Raw genomic sequence first — 18,475 nt, forward strand, 5'->3', positions numbered from 1 at the left:
ACAACACATATACATCCAGTGCGTATACAGTATAACCATATATGCATTTTAAACACATTCATCTCCTCTGTAGGGGATTTAAAAACAGTCATTGCAGCCTAGGCAGCTTGAAATGTTTAAAATTACTCCTGCCATGGCTTGTAATAAACCTTTACAGCAAAGTAACACTTTTATATTTCTTTGAATATCACTGATCTCCAAGTTTTTTTAGTAAATTATTTTTTTTTTGGTTGATTCTTCGTCCCCAGACATACACTCAATAACCAAAGTAACATAATACAAGCCTTCCAGTGGAATGCCTCTTCACCACTTGTGCAAATCAGCCAATCGGCTCTCAGAACACAAAAAGCCCTCATCATTTTCTCTTCCTGTTCCTCTTCAGTGTAATCAGTGTATACTCTGACAGCTGTGACACACGCAGCCCTTCTCCAATTGGGTGATTAGGCACCAATGGTGATTTCAGTAATGAAAAATGCTTAACCTTTTGAAGGCAGACTGCTTCTTTTTATTGATCACATTAAAGGTCACATGACAGTAAACGTACCCGGCTGGGCCGTGCACGCGTGCAGCTGTCACGCGTCACATGAACGACAGTGTTCCTTCTGCGTGTCGTGAGAGGAAAGATGGCACATGCTTGTTACAAACACCTGCATTAATGTATCCTTCAGTTTACGCTCAGACTTTCTGTTTAACAAGCCTTTGGGCACGCTACCATCGAAAACCGACATCCATTTTCTATTTTTAAAGTCATCCAAATATTTAACGCAAGAAAAGTAGAGAGCCTTCCCAGCGCATGGTATTCACGCGCAAGCCCCCATCCCCCATCCCCCTTCCCCCCTCCCCCCTCCCCAATCCCCTCCCCCTCCCCTCAGACTAAAGCCGATTCTACTCGAGCCCTGGAGAAAAGCCCGATATCTGCGTCTTCCAGGAGCCTCCCGTTCCCTCCTGTTTGCAGAGCTGTATCTCCGCACACACAGCTCACGCCTCTCCAGGGTTTGGGCCCGAGCGGGGTTTGAGCGCGGCGTTCCGTTAGGCCCGCCCAAGTGACCCGTACCAGCGAGTAATATCACAGTAAGTTTTCGCGGTGGAAGAAGAAGCGGGTCACTGCTGGTGTCCTGCTCCCGATGCGGGAGACAGCTCGTCACACTCACTGCACTCCCACAGCCCGGATGTCTGTGCGTCTTTCACACACACACAAATCCATAGAGAAATCCATAGATAGCGCAAGCTAGTCTGTTTCTTTGCTTCAGCAAGGCTATCAAGCAAGATTACTACCATCTAAACACCTCACCCAGTGCTGCTCTGTCTACAGCCTGTCCCTCTCTCTGTTTCCTCATTCAGACTGTTTATTAAGTGTGCTTTCAATCAGAAAATTTGCATTAGCCACCTGATTTTATTGTGTGTAAGAAATCCCTGGGTGCATACTGCAGTAGCGCATCTCCTATACGAGGAAATGAAATGCCCATTCCTTTAGAGCACAGTGCATCTCCACAGAATTATGCTATATAGTGTATACTATACTGCACGTATACCTGTTTTATGAACATATTTATGTCAGTGTAGTAGGGTGCAGTTCAGCTCATTTCAGAAGACAAACGCTCCCACTCCAGTCGAGAGAAGCTGATTCTTGAATAAAAACAGAATAATTACAATGGATTACTGCAGCCTGTTCTGGAGACAGGGAGATCTGCTCTCCTGGAATGCCTGGCTAAATCGCCACCCCACCCCCCTCCAACTTTCGGATTCTCCACAGAAAGCAATCAGGAGAGGAGGGTTGGGTGGGGTGGTAGTCTTGTACGTGGGTTGCCATGACTACGAGCTGAACTCAGAGCCTTATTGAGAGGGGAGAGCGCATCAATCTGAACGACACAATAGCCCCGCTTCTCGCAAACACCTCTAATTAAGCATCGGGGATCAGGCGTTCACCTGTTCCTCGGTTCGGCTGGTTTCGCCGCTATACACAGCACCGTGCACTCGGCGGAAGGTTTTAAATACAGCCCTCACGCGTGAACATTTTCAATCATCTCATGGCCTAGCCATCAGTTCTATAATTAGTTCCTTGGAAAAACAGATCTCAGACAAGACACTAACAAATTACTGACCTAATTTTATTTTTTTTAAATGTAGTTCTTCTTTGCTGACTGAGCCCCATCCAGTGGCCCGGTGATTGTTTAGCACAGCTTTAGCGGTGGCTACCATCACTCTCTGCATGGGACAGAAATACTCCAGTGAGTCATCTGGGGGCTCAGTGCTGGATCCTAACGGGTCATGGCACCACTGCAGCCGTCAGTACAAACACAAGCGCGCTGATTGGGTGAGACGGTGGAGCCACCCAGCTGACTGAGAAAGCAGCGCCGGCAGTTAACCAGAAACCCGACGGTGACGCGCGGCTTAGTCATGTTCCGGAACGTTCTGGGGAACGCCTTCCGGAAAGCGATGAAACGAAGCTCACTCGACAGGGTTCTGAAGAACACTGAAACGGCACCAGGGACAGGCACAGGAATCATCCAATATGTCCGCAATGGGCGTGCAGTCATATCAGAGCAACGTTACCACACATTCCAGAATAGGGCAGCTCGTAAGGGTTCCAATCACTCCCCCACTCCCCAAATCAACAGAGAAGCATCTGGTTCCAGTAATGAGAGATACTTGGAGGGATGGGGGGGTCTAAGTGGCAGTGTGCAAAACCCCAAACTGTTCTAATTAGAGACAATGTGCACCATTTATAAACGCCGTCTCATAAACCTTCACTATTATCACCTTCCACAGCAGGGAAAAACCAATATCTGCAGGATGAGTGTATGTGTGTGTGTGTGTGAGAGAGAGTGTGTGTGTGTGTGTGCATGTATGTGTGTGTGTGTGTAAGGGGAAGACAGTGGTGGGTGGAGGGGTTACACATTCGACAGGGACATAATTTGCCCCACCTGAAATATTGCAGGGGGGTGGGGGGAGTGGAGCAGTTTAAAATCAATTATGTCATACCTGGTAATGAGTAACTGAAAAAAGTGGGGAGAGAGAGGCTGTCATGCTGGGCCCACAGGACACGATGATTACACCTACAACATGCTAACAGAAAACACAGGAAGCCACCAACGTAAGTCCCCACCACGCCATCCATTACGCTATGCGGCACACTTTCTCTTTTCATTCCAGAAGGTTATCTCCTCACAGGAAACTGGGAGGAGAAAAGACTAATTTTTGACTGACAGCATTGTATTACTAGGATAAAAGCAGCAATAATGACCAACACTGTAATTTCTGACATTTCAAATGATAACTAGTAGGTGGCAGTTTATAAATTCTTGCTCATTTGTGTGAAGCTAATCTGATACAACATTTAATAACAAAATAAACATGCAGGGAAATCAGACAGACAGTTTCAGAAAATTACAACAATGTTTGTATTGACAGTTCATTTTTAAACGTGGGTATATGTAGATTTATGAATCATAAAGCACACTTATTTACAAAGGGAGACTTGCTGATAAACACTATGGCACCCTCCTTTAACTAAACAAAGTTATAATAATTTTAAATTATTATGGTCATGTTTTTTCTTCCACAAGACTTGTTCATTTCAGAGAAGGTGAAGGTGGCGACAAGCAAGAACAACAACGAGTAATACTTCTGTAATAAATAGTAATATGCCGGTTATACAGCCTTAATAAACCATTAATAAACATTACTGTTCACCGCTCAGCACATTCTCCTGAAAATAAATCTCTTCCTCTGTTCTTCACAAACAGGCATATACAGGCTCATACAGGCCCATTTATGTGATCACTATTTGCATATTATAATAAAATACTTTGAGCAATGTCTATCTAGGTTCAATTAATCTAGCATATAATAGCATTTAGTAGACATGTGGATTTTGTGTGTACTGCTACAAAACAGAACAATGTGTAAATTGTATATTGCACATACCATTATAGAAAGAACACACTTTGCATATAGAAAGTGAATACTTTGCATATAGGTTGCATTGTTATAAAACAGCAAGCACTGTCTATATAACATATTGTATACTTTTATGACCCCCAAGGACACTGGGCATATTAAGCTTCAAAGCATAATTGTTTTTTTTTTCATTACTGTTGCTTTATTATATACAGTATTATTGTGAAAACAACATGAAAAATGTCCCATTGGGGACTATAGAATGATATTTCCATTCAATTGCTTCTGTTTAATGCACTGAATCTTCGGGAAGAAAGTAGGACAGGCCCCCCGTGGGCCCTGGGTTCACTTGGTCAAATTCTATTTAAAGAAATCTGCGAGAAATAATCAGAACCCCTCCCCTTTTCTTCCCCCCCCACAGCCCCCCCAACAGCCCCCCCTCTTTACCATCTGGAGTGAAAGCTGCAATTAGGCTGCTGACACCGCAGTGAATCCGCAACTCCCTGGATTCGCACAGCTTTTCCCTTTCATTTATTCCCTCACAGGCCCAGGCCCCCAGACCCCTGCTCCTGGCCTGCTTCACCTCCTCACAACAGCACACAGACACACAAAGTGAGGTCAAAGGTCACACCAGGGAAAGGTGCATCTAAAACCAACCAGCGTGTTAATAATGAATCTGGGAAAAAATGAGGTTGAGACTTCGGGCAGACCCGGTGACCCTCACTGTTTTATACCTTACATACATTCTGAGATGCATTGCTATAGGTGTTTTCACAGAGCAATGCATATAATATGTCTCACCCAAGGGTCTTACCACTGTATTATTTAAAATCCTTCCTGGATTTGCTGCTATGCATTCGATGCTCATTTTGTGCCCACTGAGGGAAAGCAGAAAGCACTAAGAGTGGGGCGGACCACGTCTGGGTTTAGGGGACTGGAAGAATTAAAGCATGTGCAGAGGAGCATTCAGATGACCTGCAGTACACCTCAGCCTGTGTGTTCCTTTAATCTCAATTTCCTCCGTGCAATTAGACAAAATGTTTGTGCTTTTTCTCTAAAATACACGGCAAAAACCCAGTCTGCTGTTATGTGTACCACTTTATGAATTACAAATGAATAAAAGTGGTGATTGAATAACTGATATAGAAATTAAGAGCAAAAAAACTGACATGCAAGCATTGCACTGACAAAAACACACACACACACACACACAAACACACTCCAGGAGCTTGACGTCCCTTGAACCTAAGAGCGATTTGGGAGATACACTTTCCCAGGACATGCTGCTCGGACAGGACACCCAGGAGAGCGAGCGGGGGCCAGATTGGACTGACCGGAGTAGGACACAAGTGACAGCTCGCCCCCCCTTCCCCATAGTCCCCCAGGGCCCATCCGAATAATTAGACAGAGGGGCACAAAGCTCTTATCATTCACAGTGGAGGTGGAGGCAGAGTGGGGAGGGTAGGGGGTGTTGATGGGGTTGAGGAAGAGAGGCATATTGAATCCAGATGCTGACATGCTGTGAGCATGTAAAAGCTAATTTACACGGCCATATTAAGGCCGCCACCCCCTGTCCCATAACCCCCCTCTTCACGAGGTGTCACACATCACACAGACGCCACGCAGACAGGCCCTCAGTGCTCCGTGAACGTCGTCCTGACGTCCCAGAACGGGAGCCAGAGCGCTCCTGTCACATCTCCCGTCTCCTGGGACACCTCACTTCAGCAGTACATCCATGTAGGGAAACAGCCAATCAGGAGGTGCAGGGAAACAGCCAATCAGGGTGTGCAGGGAAACAGCCAATCAGGAGCAGCAGGGAAACAACCATTCAGGAGGTGAGGATAAGTGCATTCAATCATTAAAGTGTTCCATGACAGGAAATAACAAAAAAGCTACATATGAGGTGAGAGAAGGGGGCGGGAGAGAGAGAGAGAAAGAGAGGGAGAGAAAGACAGAACAGAAAATTAGAGAAACAGAACAGAGAGTGGGAGAGAGAGACAGAGAGAATGAGAGAAACAGAACAGAGAGTGTTAGAGAGAGAGCGAGAGAGAGAGACAGAGAGAATGAGAGAATGAGAGAAACAGAACAGAGAGTGGGAGAGAGGGCATTAGCAAGATGGTAAAAATAGAAACATTTCCTGGCAAGGCATTTTCCCTGTACTGTATATTTTTTGAGAGACGTCTTATTTCCTTGAGCTCTATTTGGAGTGTGTGCGGTGTGCGTCATCTCAGAGGCATTGTAGCATTAGAGGTGCCTCTAGAAAGGCGATATGGTACAGGTAGGGTTTATGGTGGGACCATTCATACTGTGGTGAAAAAAATCTAACTTCTGGCCATCTTTTCAGATTGGTGCAAATGAAGTGTCAGAGCTACATTGGCCTGATTGTGGTGGCTGTCTAGTAACAGGGCAGACCAATCTACCGATGTCTCACTGGCAGCACACAGGGAGTGTTTCTCAAAAACATCCCAAAACCTGATGACTTCATCCCATCATTCCTGAGCACTCCCTGCATGAGTGACAGATCAGCCAGACCTGGGTCAAATACGTATTTGTCCTGGATTCAAATACTTTTCTGTGCTCTATTGATCTTGCCTGGTGTAATTGAGCCTGCCAATATGACCAGAAGGTGGGGTTTGCACTTTTTGAGAGTATTTCATTGGTTCCAATACACCAGACAAGATCAGTAAAGCGTAGAAAAGTATTTGAATCCAAAACAAATACGTATTTGACCCAGGTCTGAGATTGGCAGGAAAAAAAGGTAAAATGAATAAAATAAATAGAACACAACCAGCAGCAGGACTGCCCAGACACACGTGTGAGTTCAGTGTCTGTGTGAGAGCGCCAAAGTGCTTCTGGCTGATGAGAATCTTCAGAGACATGGTCAGTGATGGATCACTTCTGTAATACCATGGACTAAATTACTTCACCTGAATTCAATAGGTACCAGTAAATAGGCACCTGTATAAATGTCTCACATGAAATGAAGTTATATAAGGTTCATTGGATAAGGTTATCTATTAAAAAAATAATAACAAGACCAGGTCAAAACCTAGTATATGGCTGGACCGGCCGACCAATGGTGTAACTTCATAACTCGGCCGACCAATGGTGTAGCTTCATCACTCAGTCACTCAGTCACAGACGTTCGCTTTTATAGGGCTGGCCCCAATGTTGTGGTCCAGCCCAAAATTATAGATACTATTTAATTGTTTGTAAAAGCCATGAATGAGATGTAAATAGGAATGATAAGGATCAGAAGTACGATTTGACTAAACCTGCCTGACATGGTGCAGCCGAACTGCCCTGATTTCCCGAATGGGATCTGGCATTTGTGCCGGTAATGAGCGAGCCCCTTCCCCATCCCAATCCGCGTCCCATCATGCTCTGCTGCGCGGTGACAGCGCTTCCACTCGCATCCTTTGACAGTAGCCATGGCAACAGCGTGAGAGACCGGTGCTTATTCCAGGTCATCTCACGCGGTGTGTCCTTTATGGCAAAGTGGGCGGTGGCAGGAGGTGCGGAGAAGAAAAAGCCGTTTTACGAAGCGGTTCTGCTTCCTGATTGTCCCACGTACCGCCTGCGCACGGCATCGCCGGCCGAGACACTGGAACCAGCAGCCTGGATGCATGGTTGGGAAATATTAACCAGATGCCACGCATTCTGCTATTCCACTACTGATACGAAACACTCGCCTGGTTAGAGCTGTGGTTTGTGTGTTTGTGCATTCATAATCCAGTGGTGAGGAAAGCATCAGTCACTCCTGTGAAAAACACTCTATTTTCTGAAGGGACACATTTGCTACTACTCTCTTTGCATGGTATCAGATGCACAGCGAGCTAGCTCCATGTGGGCTGCCAGGAGATAAGACAATGACTAAATGGCATAAGTCCAAGGATGTTCCAAAAACAAGGGTGGAGAATTCTTGGAGGAACATTAAACCTGCTTTACATAAATGCAAAGTGCCTTTGATGGATGAGTTTTTCAAATAAAATGAACACACGTACACAGACACACACGCACACGCACACACGCACACACACACACACACGCACACACACACACACACACACAGATGTTCACAAATAGATGCATGACACTCTTGGATACACACATGCATCATACAGTCATGTATGTACACATGCCAGCTCGTGGCCAAGAACACACATACACAGACACACATACACACACGCACACACATGCATGCACACATGAACATGTACACAAGCAGAAGGTAAGAGAGGAGGAGGTGGTGCTGACAGAATTCATAATTCCACCCCCTCCACCCTCTTCCACATGCGACACACTTCAGCACTGAGGATGAACCCCTAGTCGACACGGCAAGCACACATGGTCTATTCAGAAACACAAGGTGTGTGTGTGTGTGTGTGTGTGTGTGTGCATGTGTGACAGAGAGAAAGAGAAAGTGTTGTGTGTATGTATGTGTGTAGAGAGTTAAGGGGTGGGGGTGGTGGTCTGTGCTTCTCGTGTCTTGTTCCTATGGAAACCTACAGTATGTTCCATATGGCGTGCAAGCATGTGTACCAACGGCACTCTCCCTCCACAGCAGGCTTGGACTGCCTGAACACCAACACAATGAGCATCGGCTAGGCTATGAGTGCAGGAAGCAGAGGAGAGCTTCAGGGTGTAACTGCTAACACCATGGACACGGTTACTAAACACAAGGGCAAATCGACTCCACACTTCCGTCCTGGTTCACGGATTCCCTCTCTTAATGAACCCTCCCCAGATTGGTCACACTAGCCTGGCTGCAGTTCTCTGCATGAACGTGGATTGGAAAGGAAAAGGAGGACAAGTCGTCGATGCGCACAAAAGCTTATCCTCAGCCCAACACCTCCTGGCTGGGAGAGTGATGTTAACTCTTTCTCTTCCAGCTATGTGGGGAAAAGCCTTTCTGCCAGAAAAATGTCACATAACACTCCCTATGTCCCAAGGCATTGTGGATAAAAAAAACCTTTCCTACTCAGAACCCTTGTTACCTATAGTACACAACGCCGATAGTCCCCCTTGAGTCCCCTCAAGTGACCTTACGGGGAATTCCAGAAAAGGTTATTTAGAGAGTTTTATGAATGTGTAACATTAATCTTTTTTTTGAAGCAAATGCCACATCTGAGGCAAACCGCAATGGTTAGCTGCAGCCTTCTTGCACCAGCTGCGATTCATTTACAGGTGTCGTGTGGGGGGGGGTTTAAGGGCCCCCCCCCCCCTGCCGTTTCTATTAACACCGGGAACCCCAGGTGTCCCGTCATTTCTCTGCATCAAAACCAGCTCCAGCTCAAGTGCAGCCACACAGGAATACAAGAGGTGTCAATGGTGTCATTAAAAAGGACACCGCTGCATGCATTAGCAGCCGTTGCTATTCAGGCTTCACGGTGAAAAATTCACGCGTGTTTTATTTATTTATTCGTTTATTTCACGGAGCGTGCGCGAACCATTCGTCAAGACGGATACAATTTCTTGACAAAATGGCTACAGCGTGAGCGCTACAAGAGCAGAAAAATTTGTCCATTTAAAAATAATAAATAATTTCATCAGACAATTTCACATCATCCCAGCCCCTTGTCCCTGCCCCCTGTCATATCCCCCAGTGTTCCTGTTCTCTCTCCCAGCGCCCAGTGTCCCAGGCACGCCCCTCCACAGGAGCAGGTGGAAGTGGGTGCAGAGGATGTACTTGACAGTTATTTTGGGGGTGAACTGGCAGCATGTAGCCTACAGGAATGCATTTCATTACTCTTTTAGGAATCTCTTTATGGTCAGAGGGTCTCACACACACATTTGAAAACCACACGCACACACACAAACGAATACACACAGATACACACACACGCACACACACAGGCACGCACGCACGCACGCACACGAGAAGATTTGGCAGCCTGACAAGTAAATATTAACAGGCAGAGAGAGAGAGAGTAATATTTCATTATAAGGACAGTTTGAAGAGCTCTGTATAGAATTGGAAAATTGAATTAAGCTAAATGTGGCAGAGTGGCATTACACAGAGGGCACTGGGCTTGTATCCAGTACATTGTTGGGTCTAGTCTTAGGTAGCACACTGCTGTTTGTACAAATTCTTTTCATGGTTCTGCATAAAATCCATCTACATGCACAGACATGACTATCAACAGACCCATTGGGATTAATTAGGCTTACACAGTAGATAGTTATAACCAATACATTGCAGTAATGCAAGCACAACACCAAATAATATGGTGATGTCACATTAAGCAAAACATGTTATTAACTAATAGCAAAATAATAAAATGGAATAATGTAAAAATCTAAATGTGATACATTTAAGAAAAGAATGTTTTATGAATAATTAATCACCAAATCTTGCACTCAAAAACGAACTTGGACATTGTAATGTACAATGATGATTTAACATCGCTGTGAAATGCAACAAGATGAAAGTATGGTTCGAGAGCGTCGGCTTAGTCACAGTGTGTCAGAGGCACAAAGAGGCTACTTGACGTGGCTAAATTTCATAAATATGAAAGTAATTACAGACTGACACTCCCAGCGCAGCTCGACATATGGGCTCTGATGGGAAGCGCGGCGCGACCGACGCCCCGTCCATAATTCTACACCAGCAGCGGGCCCAAGCCTTCATTTAATTACAGCCATGGAGAGGAGGTCTACTCCCTGTGGAATACCCTTCAACAGAAATTCAATCAAGGCTGTCCAACTGGTCGCAAATACAAGTACAACTACAGGATGATGTTTTTTCTGATGTTAGATTCCAAGAGGTGAAACTTCCAACAAAATACGCAAGCAATAAGCAAAAACAAACAAAATATATATATATATTCAAAAGTGCCTTTTCATGTGCACTACTCTCAGTCAGTGTGGAGAGGCTTGACTCATTCATGGTCATTCATGAATTTTTTGCACATGTTGTGGGCCATTTAATGCTTTTGATAGTCAGTTCTAGTAATGGGCAAAAATGAAAACTTTATCTGTACATTATACATTTGCTAAGAAGATGCTCTTTTCCAGAGATACTTGCCCAAACCAACAATTGCCTAGATCCTTACACAACCAGCTATCTCTTCACACAACTTAGCAATCACAAAAGAACTTGGGGCTAAACACCTGATTAGATGGTAAACCATACAGGTGTTCCACCAAGGAACCTTCCAGTTAAAAGTTTCCATGCGCTCTAGGCCTCTCTACCACCCACTGCACTGCCATCATTTTCCAATTGTGACGTCATCAGCCCTCACTTGTGACATCACAAGCTTGGCTGGCCTGCATACCCAATCCGCCCTTGGTTCAGCCCATTTCAGTACAGGATGCGAATGCTTTAAAATCACCTTCTGTGTAACTGGCAAACTGCTTGGCCTCCAGAGAGAGCGAGGCGATGTCGGAGCAGAGGACCTGGATGGTATTCAACATCCTGGGGGGCGGAGTCCAGGAGAGGAGTGCCTAAGGGCCCAGGCTGCGTTCAGCTGCGTTCGGAGCCAAGGCTTAGCCACAAGCAGCCCTAGAAGAGGGGGCAGGGTCTAAGTCACAGTGTTCACAGTAGTAGTAGTAATATTACTATTAGAGGTAGTAGTAGTAATAGTAAAAGTATTTTGGTTGTAGCCCATTTTTGTTTGTATTTTTAACAAGTAATTATAATTAACATATCATGCAGATAGTGATTTGATTTTAATTTTTTGGGGGTTTCCAATTAATTTTCTCATGTATCACTGCCCCCCCCTCTCTCCTGGAGCCCACACCCCGAATGAGGAGAGGAGAAGAGGTAAAAGGGAGGTGGGGGGCTTTCCCCCGGTCCTTTGGCCCCTGCTCTTCCCCCCTCCTCGCTGGGGGTCACGTGAATCCTGCCCAGAGCGGAGGGTGACTTGGAGCCCTGTGGAGAGAAGAGATGGCAGGCAAACTGACAGGCACGGCCCAGGTCTCCTCTACCCAGGCTGGGGCCAGACTGGGACCCACCTGGGGCCTCTATGGGACCCCGATGGATCTAGCTTGGTGGGGCCACAGCCCATACAGCGAGGTATATGTCTAAAACACAGTACCTTACAGTCAGACTGGGCGGGCCAGATTTTTAAACTGCTATTACCGTTACCCTTACTAGGTGTGTCTAGATTTGATGCAGACAAAAGAATACATTATCTTCTCATTATCATGAAAAAAACAAAACCTAGATAGAAGACAAGTCAAAATTCTGCACCCTGCACACCCACAGGCACGCACACACACATGCATGCACGCACGCACACACACACACACACACACATGCACGCATGTACGCACACACACACACACACACACATGCACGCACGCACGCACGCATGCACATACAGACACACACACACATATCAGTGTGTCTCAGAGCTGAGACAAAAACATGCAGGCAAGTGACAAGCAGGTGATTCCCATGTCACAAGCAAGTGACACCCCAGTGACATGCACCTGTGGGATTCTTTGTGTTGTGGTAGGAAGACTTCATTTTTCTCTGGTGATGAGGGCAACGTTCTGAGAATAAACCCTTCTCGCATGCCTCCCTCAAATAAAAGAAATGACAAATGCACAATGGGAAGGTGGGTGGGGGGAGCATATCTTCAAAACCAGATTAGATTCCATATTCTAACCTTTATCCCACAAATTGAGAAATCACAGAATCTCACCAGCTGAGCACTATGTAGCCCTAAAACACAAATTACAATCAACAGTCCTGTGTGGCAGTGGGCTACTGGACCAGAACACCTCTGTAAGATTCTTGCATGCTGTGCAAATAAGACTGAAAGCCATCACTAAGTATCTATTAGCCTTAGCCTGGCCTGCTCTACCTGCATGGATGGTGCTGATCACAGCTACTGTAATTCGTACTTTATTCATTTAATTTAAGCATTTTTATTTGACAGGGACAATGCATACTCGTCAATATTCCTGCATTTCAGTAGATACGTCAATGCATGAGTGAAAAGCAGGTAAAAGTAAGTTACGCATAATGCCATCACTGGTCTGTACCAGAAATCCAATTGAGTTACCATGGGCACTGGATATATAAGGAAAAACTGACAAACAGATGAAAAGACTCTGTTTTCAGGGGGTGTCCCCTGTTTTCAGGGGGTCTCCCCTGGTTTCTGGGGGTTCTCCTCTGTTCATTCCCAACAAAGCGAACGCGGTGTTCGGTCACTGACCCCAGCGCAGCCGAGGACAGTGCAGGAGATCCCTCCACAGGTTCCCAACCTGAACTCTTCCGCCCTCGCGGATTAGCGGGCGCCAGCCGCGATGCGAGCAGACAGGTCTGCGGTCCCGCGCCGCCGCCGCCCGCTTCCCGTGTTACCGCGCTCGGCGAGCTCGCCCTCGTTCCGCCTGTCCCGCCGCGACAAGGGCCGGCGCGTCAGACGCACCTGGGACACGCTCCCGTGGTTCCATTTACCGAGCCCTCGCCCCGGAAAGGCCTTCCGAAGCCAGCGGCTGCTTTCACGCGCTTACAACACCGCCGACTTCGTCCTGCAGTACCTCAGCTCCGCCCATTTACTGTGAGTGACAGCGACGGCTTCCCTCTGCCGCAGGGGCTCAGAGAGGGACTGCACTGCTGCTCTCTGCTCTCACTCCGTTTTAGTTTTTATCCTCACCAGAGAGTCGGCGAGGGAGAGCTCAGCGTTCAGAGCGCCATTTCCCGCCCTTCTGTTCTCCTGCAGACCCGCCCCAAGTCTCCTCCTTCCTCTCCGTATGGAGAAACCCATTTCCTTCCTGTGCTGTCTGTAAGCGTTAGGAGGGTGGGGAGGGTGGTTCACTAGTACAAAGTGGTGAAAATGAGACGCCACCGTGGCCCCTCCCATCTCCGCACCCTCTGTTTGGCGTCCCCCGTCCTCCTGTGGTCCTCCCCACACCTCAGCGAGATGGTGCAGATACAGGAGGACTGATCTCACTCTGGGTCCCCCGTCTGCTACGGCTGCTCAGATGGAGATAAGGGCATGGAGCAGAACGTCCAAAAATAGCCTCCCCCATCTAGTTTAATCTCTGCACCGAGCCCAACGCAACCTTCTCATTTTCTATGGTACAGTGCCTGTGAGAGCAGAGGCAGAGAGCTTGATTTCTGCTCAAGGGTTTCTTTCACGATGGCAAAAAGAGCACAGTATCACTGACAGTGCAGTCAACATCGTGCAGTCAACATCCACACTGAGAGAAATCATTTCTTAATCTGTGAATGTGGGGTTCTGATGAATGATAAGAGTACATGGTAAAGCGTTCTCTGGAACCTTGGACTAATCTAATGTAACTGTGCTTTCCGGTGCCCACTGTGTATTGCACATTTATCCCAATGTAATCCATGCTAATAGAGAAATCAGCAACCTCAGAAACAAACACATCACAACAAAGATGATTTTGGATTAAGAAATAAAGATTTCATAAATAGAAACTATTTGCCTTGCTCATACTTCCCTGTTATATGTATATGTGTACATATGTGAATGTGTGCTCATGTATCTTTCTCTGAATCTCTGTGTTCTGCGCATGTTTGTACATGTGTGAAAAACAGTGTCTACTGTAATATGTTAGCCTTCTCTTACGTAGGCATGTACAGTATACATACAGACCTATGTATATGCCTAGCTATGGCTAGTCCACGGTAGTTGCCACGCATTATTTATTTCCTGTACATACAGTTACCATAAATATAAACCCACTCACACAATATGAGTGTGACTGCTACTTCTGCATCCAGCTCCACAGTAGCAGAGTAACATTTGTGCATGAGTGTGTTTGTGCTTGTGTGTGTGCCTGTGTGTGTGTGTGTGTGTCCCTGAGTGTGTGTATGCATGTGTGTGCGCCTGTATGTGTGTGTGTGTGTGTGTTGGCTGATAAAGCAAACCCAAATGCCCCAAGGTGCACAGCTTGCTTTTTTCATATCATCACTCTTGTGTTGTGTTTCTCTCTCTATCTCTCTCTCTCTGTATAATTACTTTCATTTCTCTGCCTCCACTTTCCTTCTCTGCGCATTGTTCTCTGGGAAACAGTCGGTGGATATTCCTACATTGCCTTAAATAAAACTGCACTGACTGATTGCTCTATCTGATTGGAGAAGAGCTCGCGGAGGGAACCTAAACAATGGCTCTCCAGCGCAGAGTCAGATTACACCTCCGCTGTCGCTGAGGTAATATGAGAAGACAAATCTTATCACCGGCATATTGCTATTCTCGGAAAAAAAAAACAGATTAATTTTGACTGATGGTCCAGGCATCCCTCATCACAATTATAACAGAAAAACTGGTAATAATTTATGTTGCACTTATTATTGAAAGTGGCCTCTCCTGATTCATTTTAGAGATTCATTTTACAGCATTTGTCAAGACAACGGCACCGCCACGGTTAGGTGTCAATTTGATATGAATCTTCTTAGCAGCGTTGGATGCTACCGTGCTATTTCTCAAATTGCACGATGGATAATTGTTTGGCAGACATTTCACTTCATCAACCGGCTCCCATGGCAACTGATGCGTGAGGGGGGAGGGGGTGCGTCTGTGTGTGGGGTGGGTTATTTCAGAGTGATTGATTCTGGGAAGCACCAGCATCTACCATGGAAAAACATAATCAAATCATTATATTGAGTTGATATGAATTCCGGCCAACAATATTTACCAAAGGCAATGTTCTATTTTTTACTGTGAAAACCAGGCAGTACAGACGTGTTGCTGTGGTGATGTTTTTTTTTTGTTTTTTGGAAGTACTGAAAATACACATGTAGAGGCTACACTGTGATTTATGATTGTTTGAATCAGCAATGCTGTTAATAAAATGAACAGAATTGATGGCTTATCTGTTTAAAAAAAACCATGTCTGGCATGCATTTGTTTCAATTTCTCCAGCACTGGTCATCTTTAAATTTAGTTTGCCATTTAGTACCCCCCATGGGATGCATAGATTCTTGACTAACTTGATATAGGACCAATGGATGGGGGAGGGGGGTAGAGTGGGGTTCGTCCAAACTATAATTATTAGTGTAGGGGGTGGGGGAGGGGGGGGGGGTTGAGGGATTCACCAGGGAGGCCAAATGATCTGAAGCAGAGGGGAGAAGCCATAAGTCACTTCATGGAAATGGCACAATGTAGCCAAATTTCAGGACACCAGCATTTTCCCCTTACAAATGAGCATGCTGTGTAATCCTGCCCTCACCATCCTGATTAATAATGAAATTATGAAATCAAAGAGAGTGAGTAGGCTTTACCTACAGTTGCCCCCAGCAGTGACAAATACATCCATTAAACTGTGTTTACTTTCCTCTAGCGGAGAGAGGGGGGAGGGACAGAGAATGAGAGAGAGAAAGAGAGAAAGAGCAAGAGAGCGAGAGAGACTAACTGTACATAAGGTGGATGGGAATAATTTCTACAGCTAACACAAGGTTGACAGCATTTTGTCCAACTCCAGAATTAAACTGTAAACAGATAGCTAGTGTGATTTTTGAAGTCTCCTTCATAGACAGCAAAGAGCATGGTTTTACAGACATTGATATTTTCATAACAAAATAAATAAATGAAATTCCCATGCTGTACTTCAGATCTGAATTTTAGAGGCTGAAAAATAGCTCTGGGTGGATTTCTTCCTCTATTATAGTACACATAAGGTGTATTATGAGTGGCTACGTTTTCATCACACGTAGGCAAACTGGTTGTGCCTTAGAACAGGGCATACTGCATACAATAGGCACGGCAACGCAAATACAGTGAGAGGGGGAAGGTGTGACAGAGAGGGAAAGAGAGGGGGGAGGGGAGAGAGAGAGGGAGAGAGGATACATATGATAGAATACATCATGGTGAGATGATGTCTGAGTTTGATGAAGAGGTGACGGTTGTGCCACATTTCAGGACTGTAAATCAACAGCGCTTAATGTATTCGGCTAAAAGCTCGCACTCAGGAACACGGGGCACTGCTTTGTCACCTGTGTCGTTTTGCACAGTCTGTCAATGAGTTAAATGATCATTTAAGCTTTGTGTGGCAGGACCATGGAAAGGACAATTTCCCTTTTTAAATAAAACTACTCTTTTTTTTTTCTTACAGAAAAAAAGCATGACTGAGAGTAATACAGGACACGTATTACAGCACGAGCATACTGAGGTTTCCTAAGAAATTAAGACGTTAAAAGATTCAAATGTGTAATTTAGCACAAATGACAAACCACATGTACAGACGCAGGTCATGTTTTGGGAACAACATCTGCTCAGAGATATTCGGGGAGTAGACTTGGATGCTCCATTGGGGCATAATGGCTACAGTTGTTTTTATTTGTGCTCTGGTACAGTCTAATCCCTGATGCTGTTATGAATAAAAAAAGAAGAAAAAAAAATGTCACCCGACAACAGAGACTTATAGCTGTGGTACAGTAGCCCAGGCCTTGTCCGATTATTAACAAGATGGCTGCCAGTCCAGGGTGACTGCGCGGTGCTTCTATTTCTGTTCTATCAGTCACCTGTTCACTCCTAATCTTGTTAGCGAGGTAAGCTTCTTTTCCAGAACACCTTCATGTGGTCGCCTTTGTTCAGCCTCTGTTCTCATGCCAGCCTCGACTGGCTGCCTGTTGGCCCTGCAACCTCTGCTGAAGACCCGCAAGGGTTGTAAGCAACCTACAGGGGTCGTGATGTCACATCCCGGAAAGCAGCAATCCTGCGGATTCTCCACAATATCTCTACTTCCTGCCCTACACCCTACATCCTGAAGCTGTCGAACGTGATGTCATTCACCTTCTGGACATCTTGTTGGATCGCCGATCCCTTAATTCCCAGTGCGCGAGTCAAACAGGAACTGGAAAACTACGCAGAATTTCCACGAGCAGGACAGGTCACCCTCCACTGGCCCGCAGATTCTCATTCGCATTCGTGTGATTAGCTTTCATTTCACAGGGTCATTAGCTGATTAGAGAAAACGACGCGCCGCTGGTGTTTGTTTCAGTGCGGTCCATATGCAGCCAATGGCAAGCGGCACACGGCTGAGAGCCTGAGCCTGGTGCAGCAGGCCTCATAGAGCCCAGCAGAGCAGGGACTGAGGGGAGGGGCACGCTAATGATCTCCTGGCCATGTAACTGGTGATAGAGCTACGTGCTGAGCGACCACCGGCTAGAGAGGCCCGCTGCTCTCCCGTTTACAGAGGCCCCAGGGCCGAGCCTCTCCGGGAAGGGGTTTGCCAGCCCACGTGGTACGACACCACGGGCAGCCGCCAGCGACTTCGCCGGAGAAACCATTCGGGGCGGTTAAACCGTCGATGAAGACCATCAATCGGGTACCCCCCGTCCCCCCCCCCACCCGCGCTCCCGCCCCTTCCTGTCCCGCCCCGTCTCCCCCGTACCAACCCGCCTCCGCCCCCCCTCTCCTCATTAGACCACCTCGCTCCGCCAACACCTCATTACCTCCCGCTGGTCTGGGTAATCACATCAGCGCGCGATTGATTCAGAGGGGCCCAGGACTGGCCCCCTTCCGAGAGGGGGCCTGTTCAGACACGGAGCGGGGGAAAGACACCCCCCCCCCCTCCTCCACCCCCACGGTGTGTGACTAAAGCCAGACACAGACACAGCCCAGAGACGCCTGCTGAGAATCAAACCGGGACTGCA

At 46.4% G+C, this 18,475-nt stretch overlaps 1 protein-coding gene across 3 annotated transcripts in view; it reads right to left on the reverse strand.

Annotated features, from left to right (window-relative positions):
• LOC118231377 (serine/threonine-protein phosphatase 2A 55 kDa regulatory subunit B gamma isoform) overlaps positions 1-18,475 on the reverse strand; it is a 73,635-nt gene that overhangs the window by 39,783 nt on the left and 15,377 nt on the right. The window contains exon 2 of one of the 3 annotated variants that reach the window (XM_035425118.1): positions 11,235-11,404. The exons of the other annotated variants lie outside the window; for them this stretch is intronic. Coding sequence (XP_035281009.1) covers positions 11,235-11,316 — 82 coding nt within the window. The 5' untranslated portion in view covers positions 11,317-11,404. The remainder of the gene's footprint in view (positions 1-11,234; positions 11,405-18,475) is intronic. 3 annotated transcript variants of the gene reach the window in all.

The sequence above is a fragment of the Anguilla anguilla genome, chromosome 7 (genome assembly GCF_013347855.1).
Source record: "Anguilla anguilla isolate fAngAng1 chromosome 7, fAngAng1.pri, whole genome shotgun sequence".
Taxonomy (NCBI): Eukaryota; Metazoa; Chordata; class Actinopteri; order Anguilliformes; family Anguillidae; genus Anguilla; species Anguilla anguilla.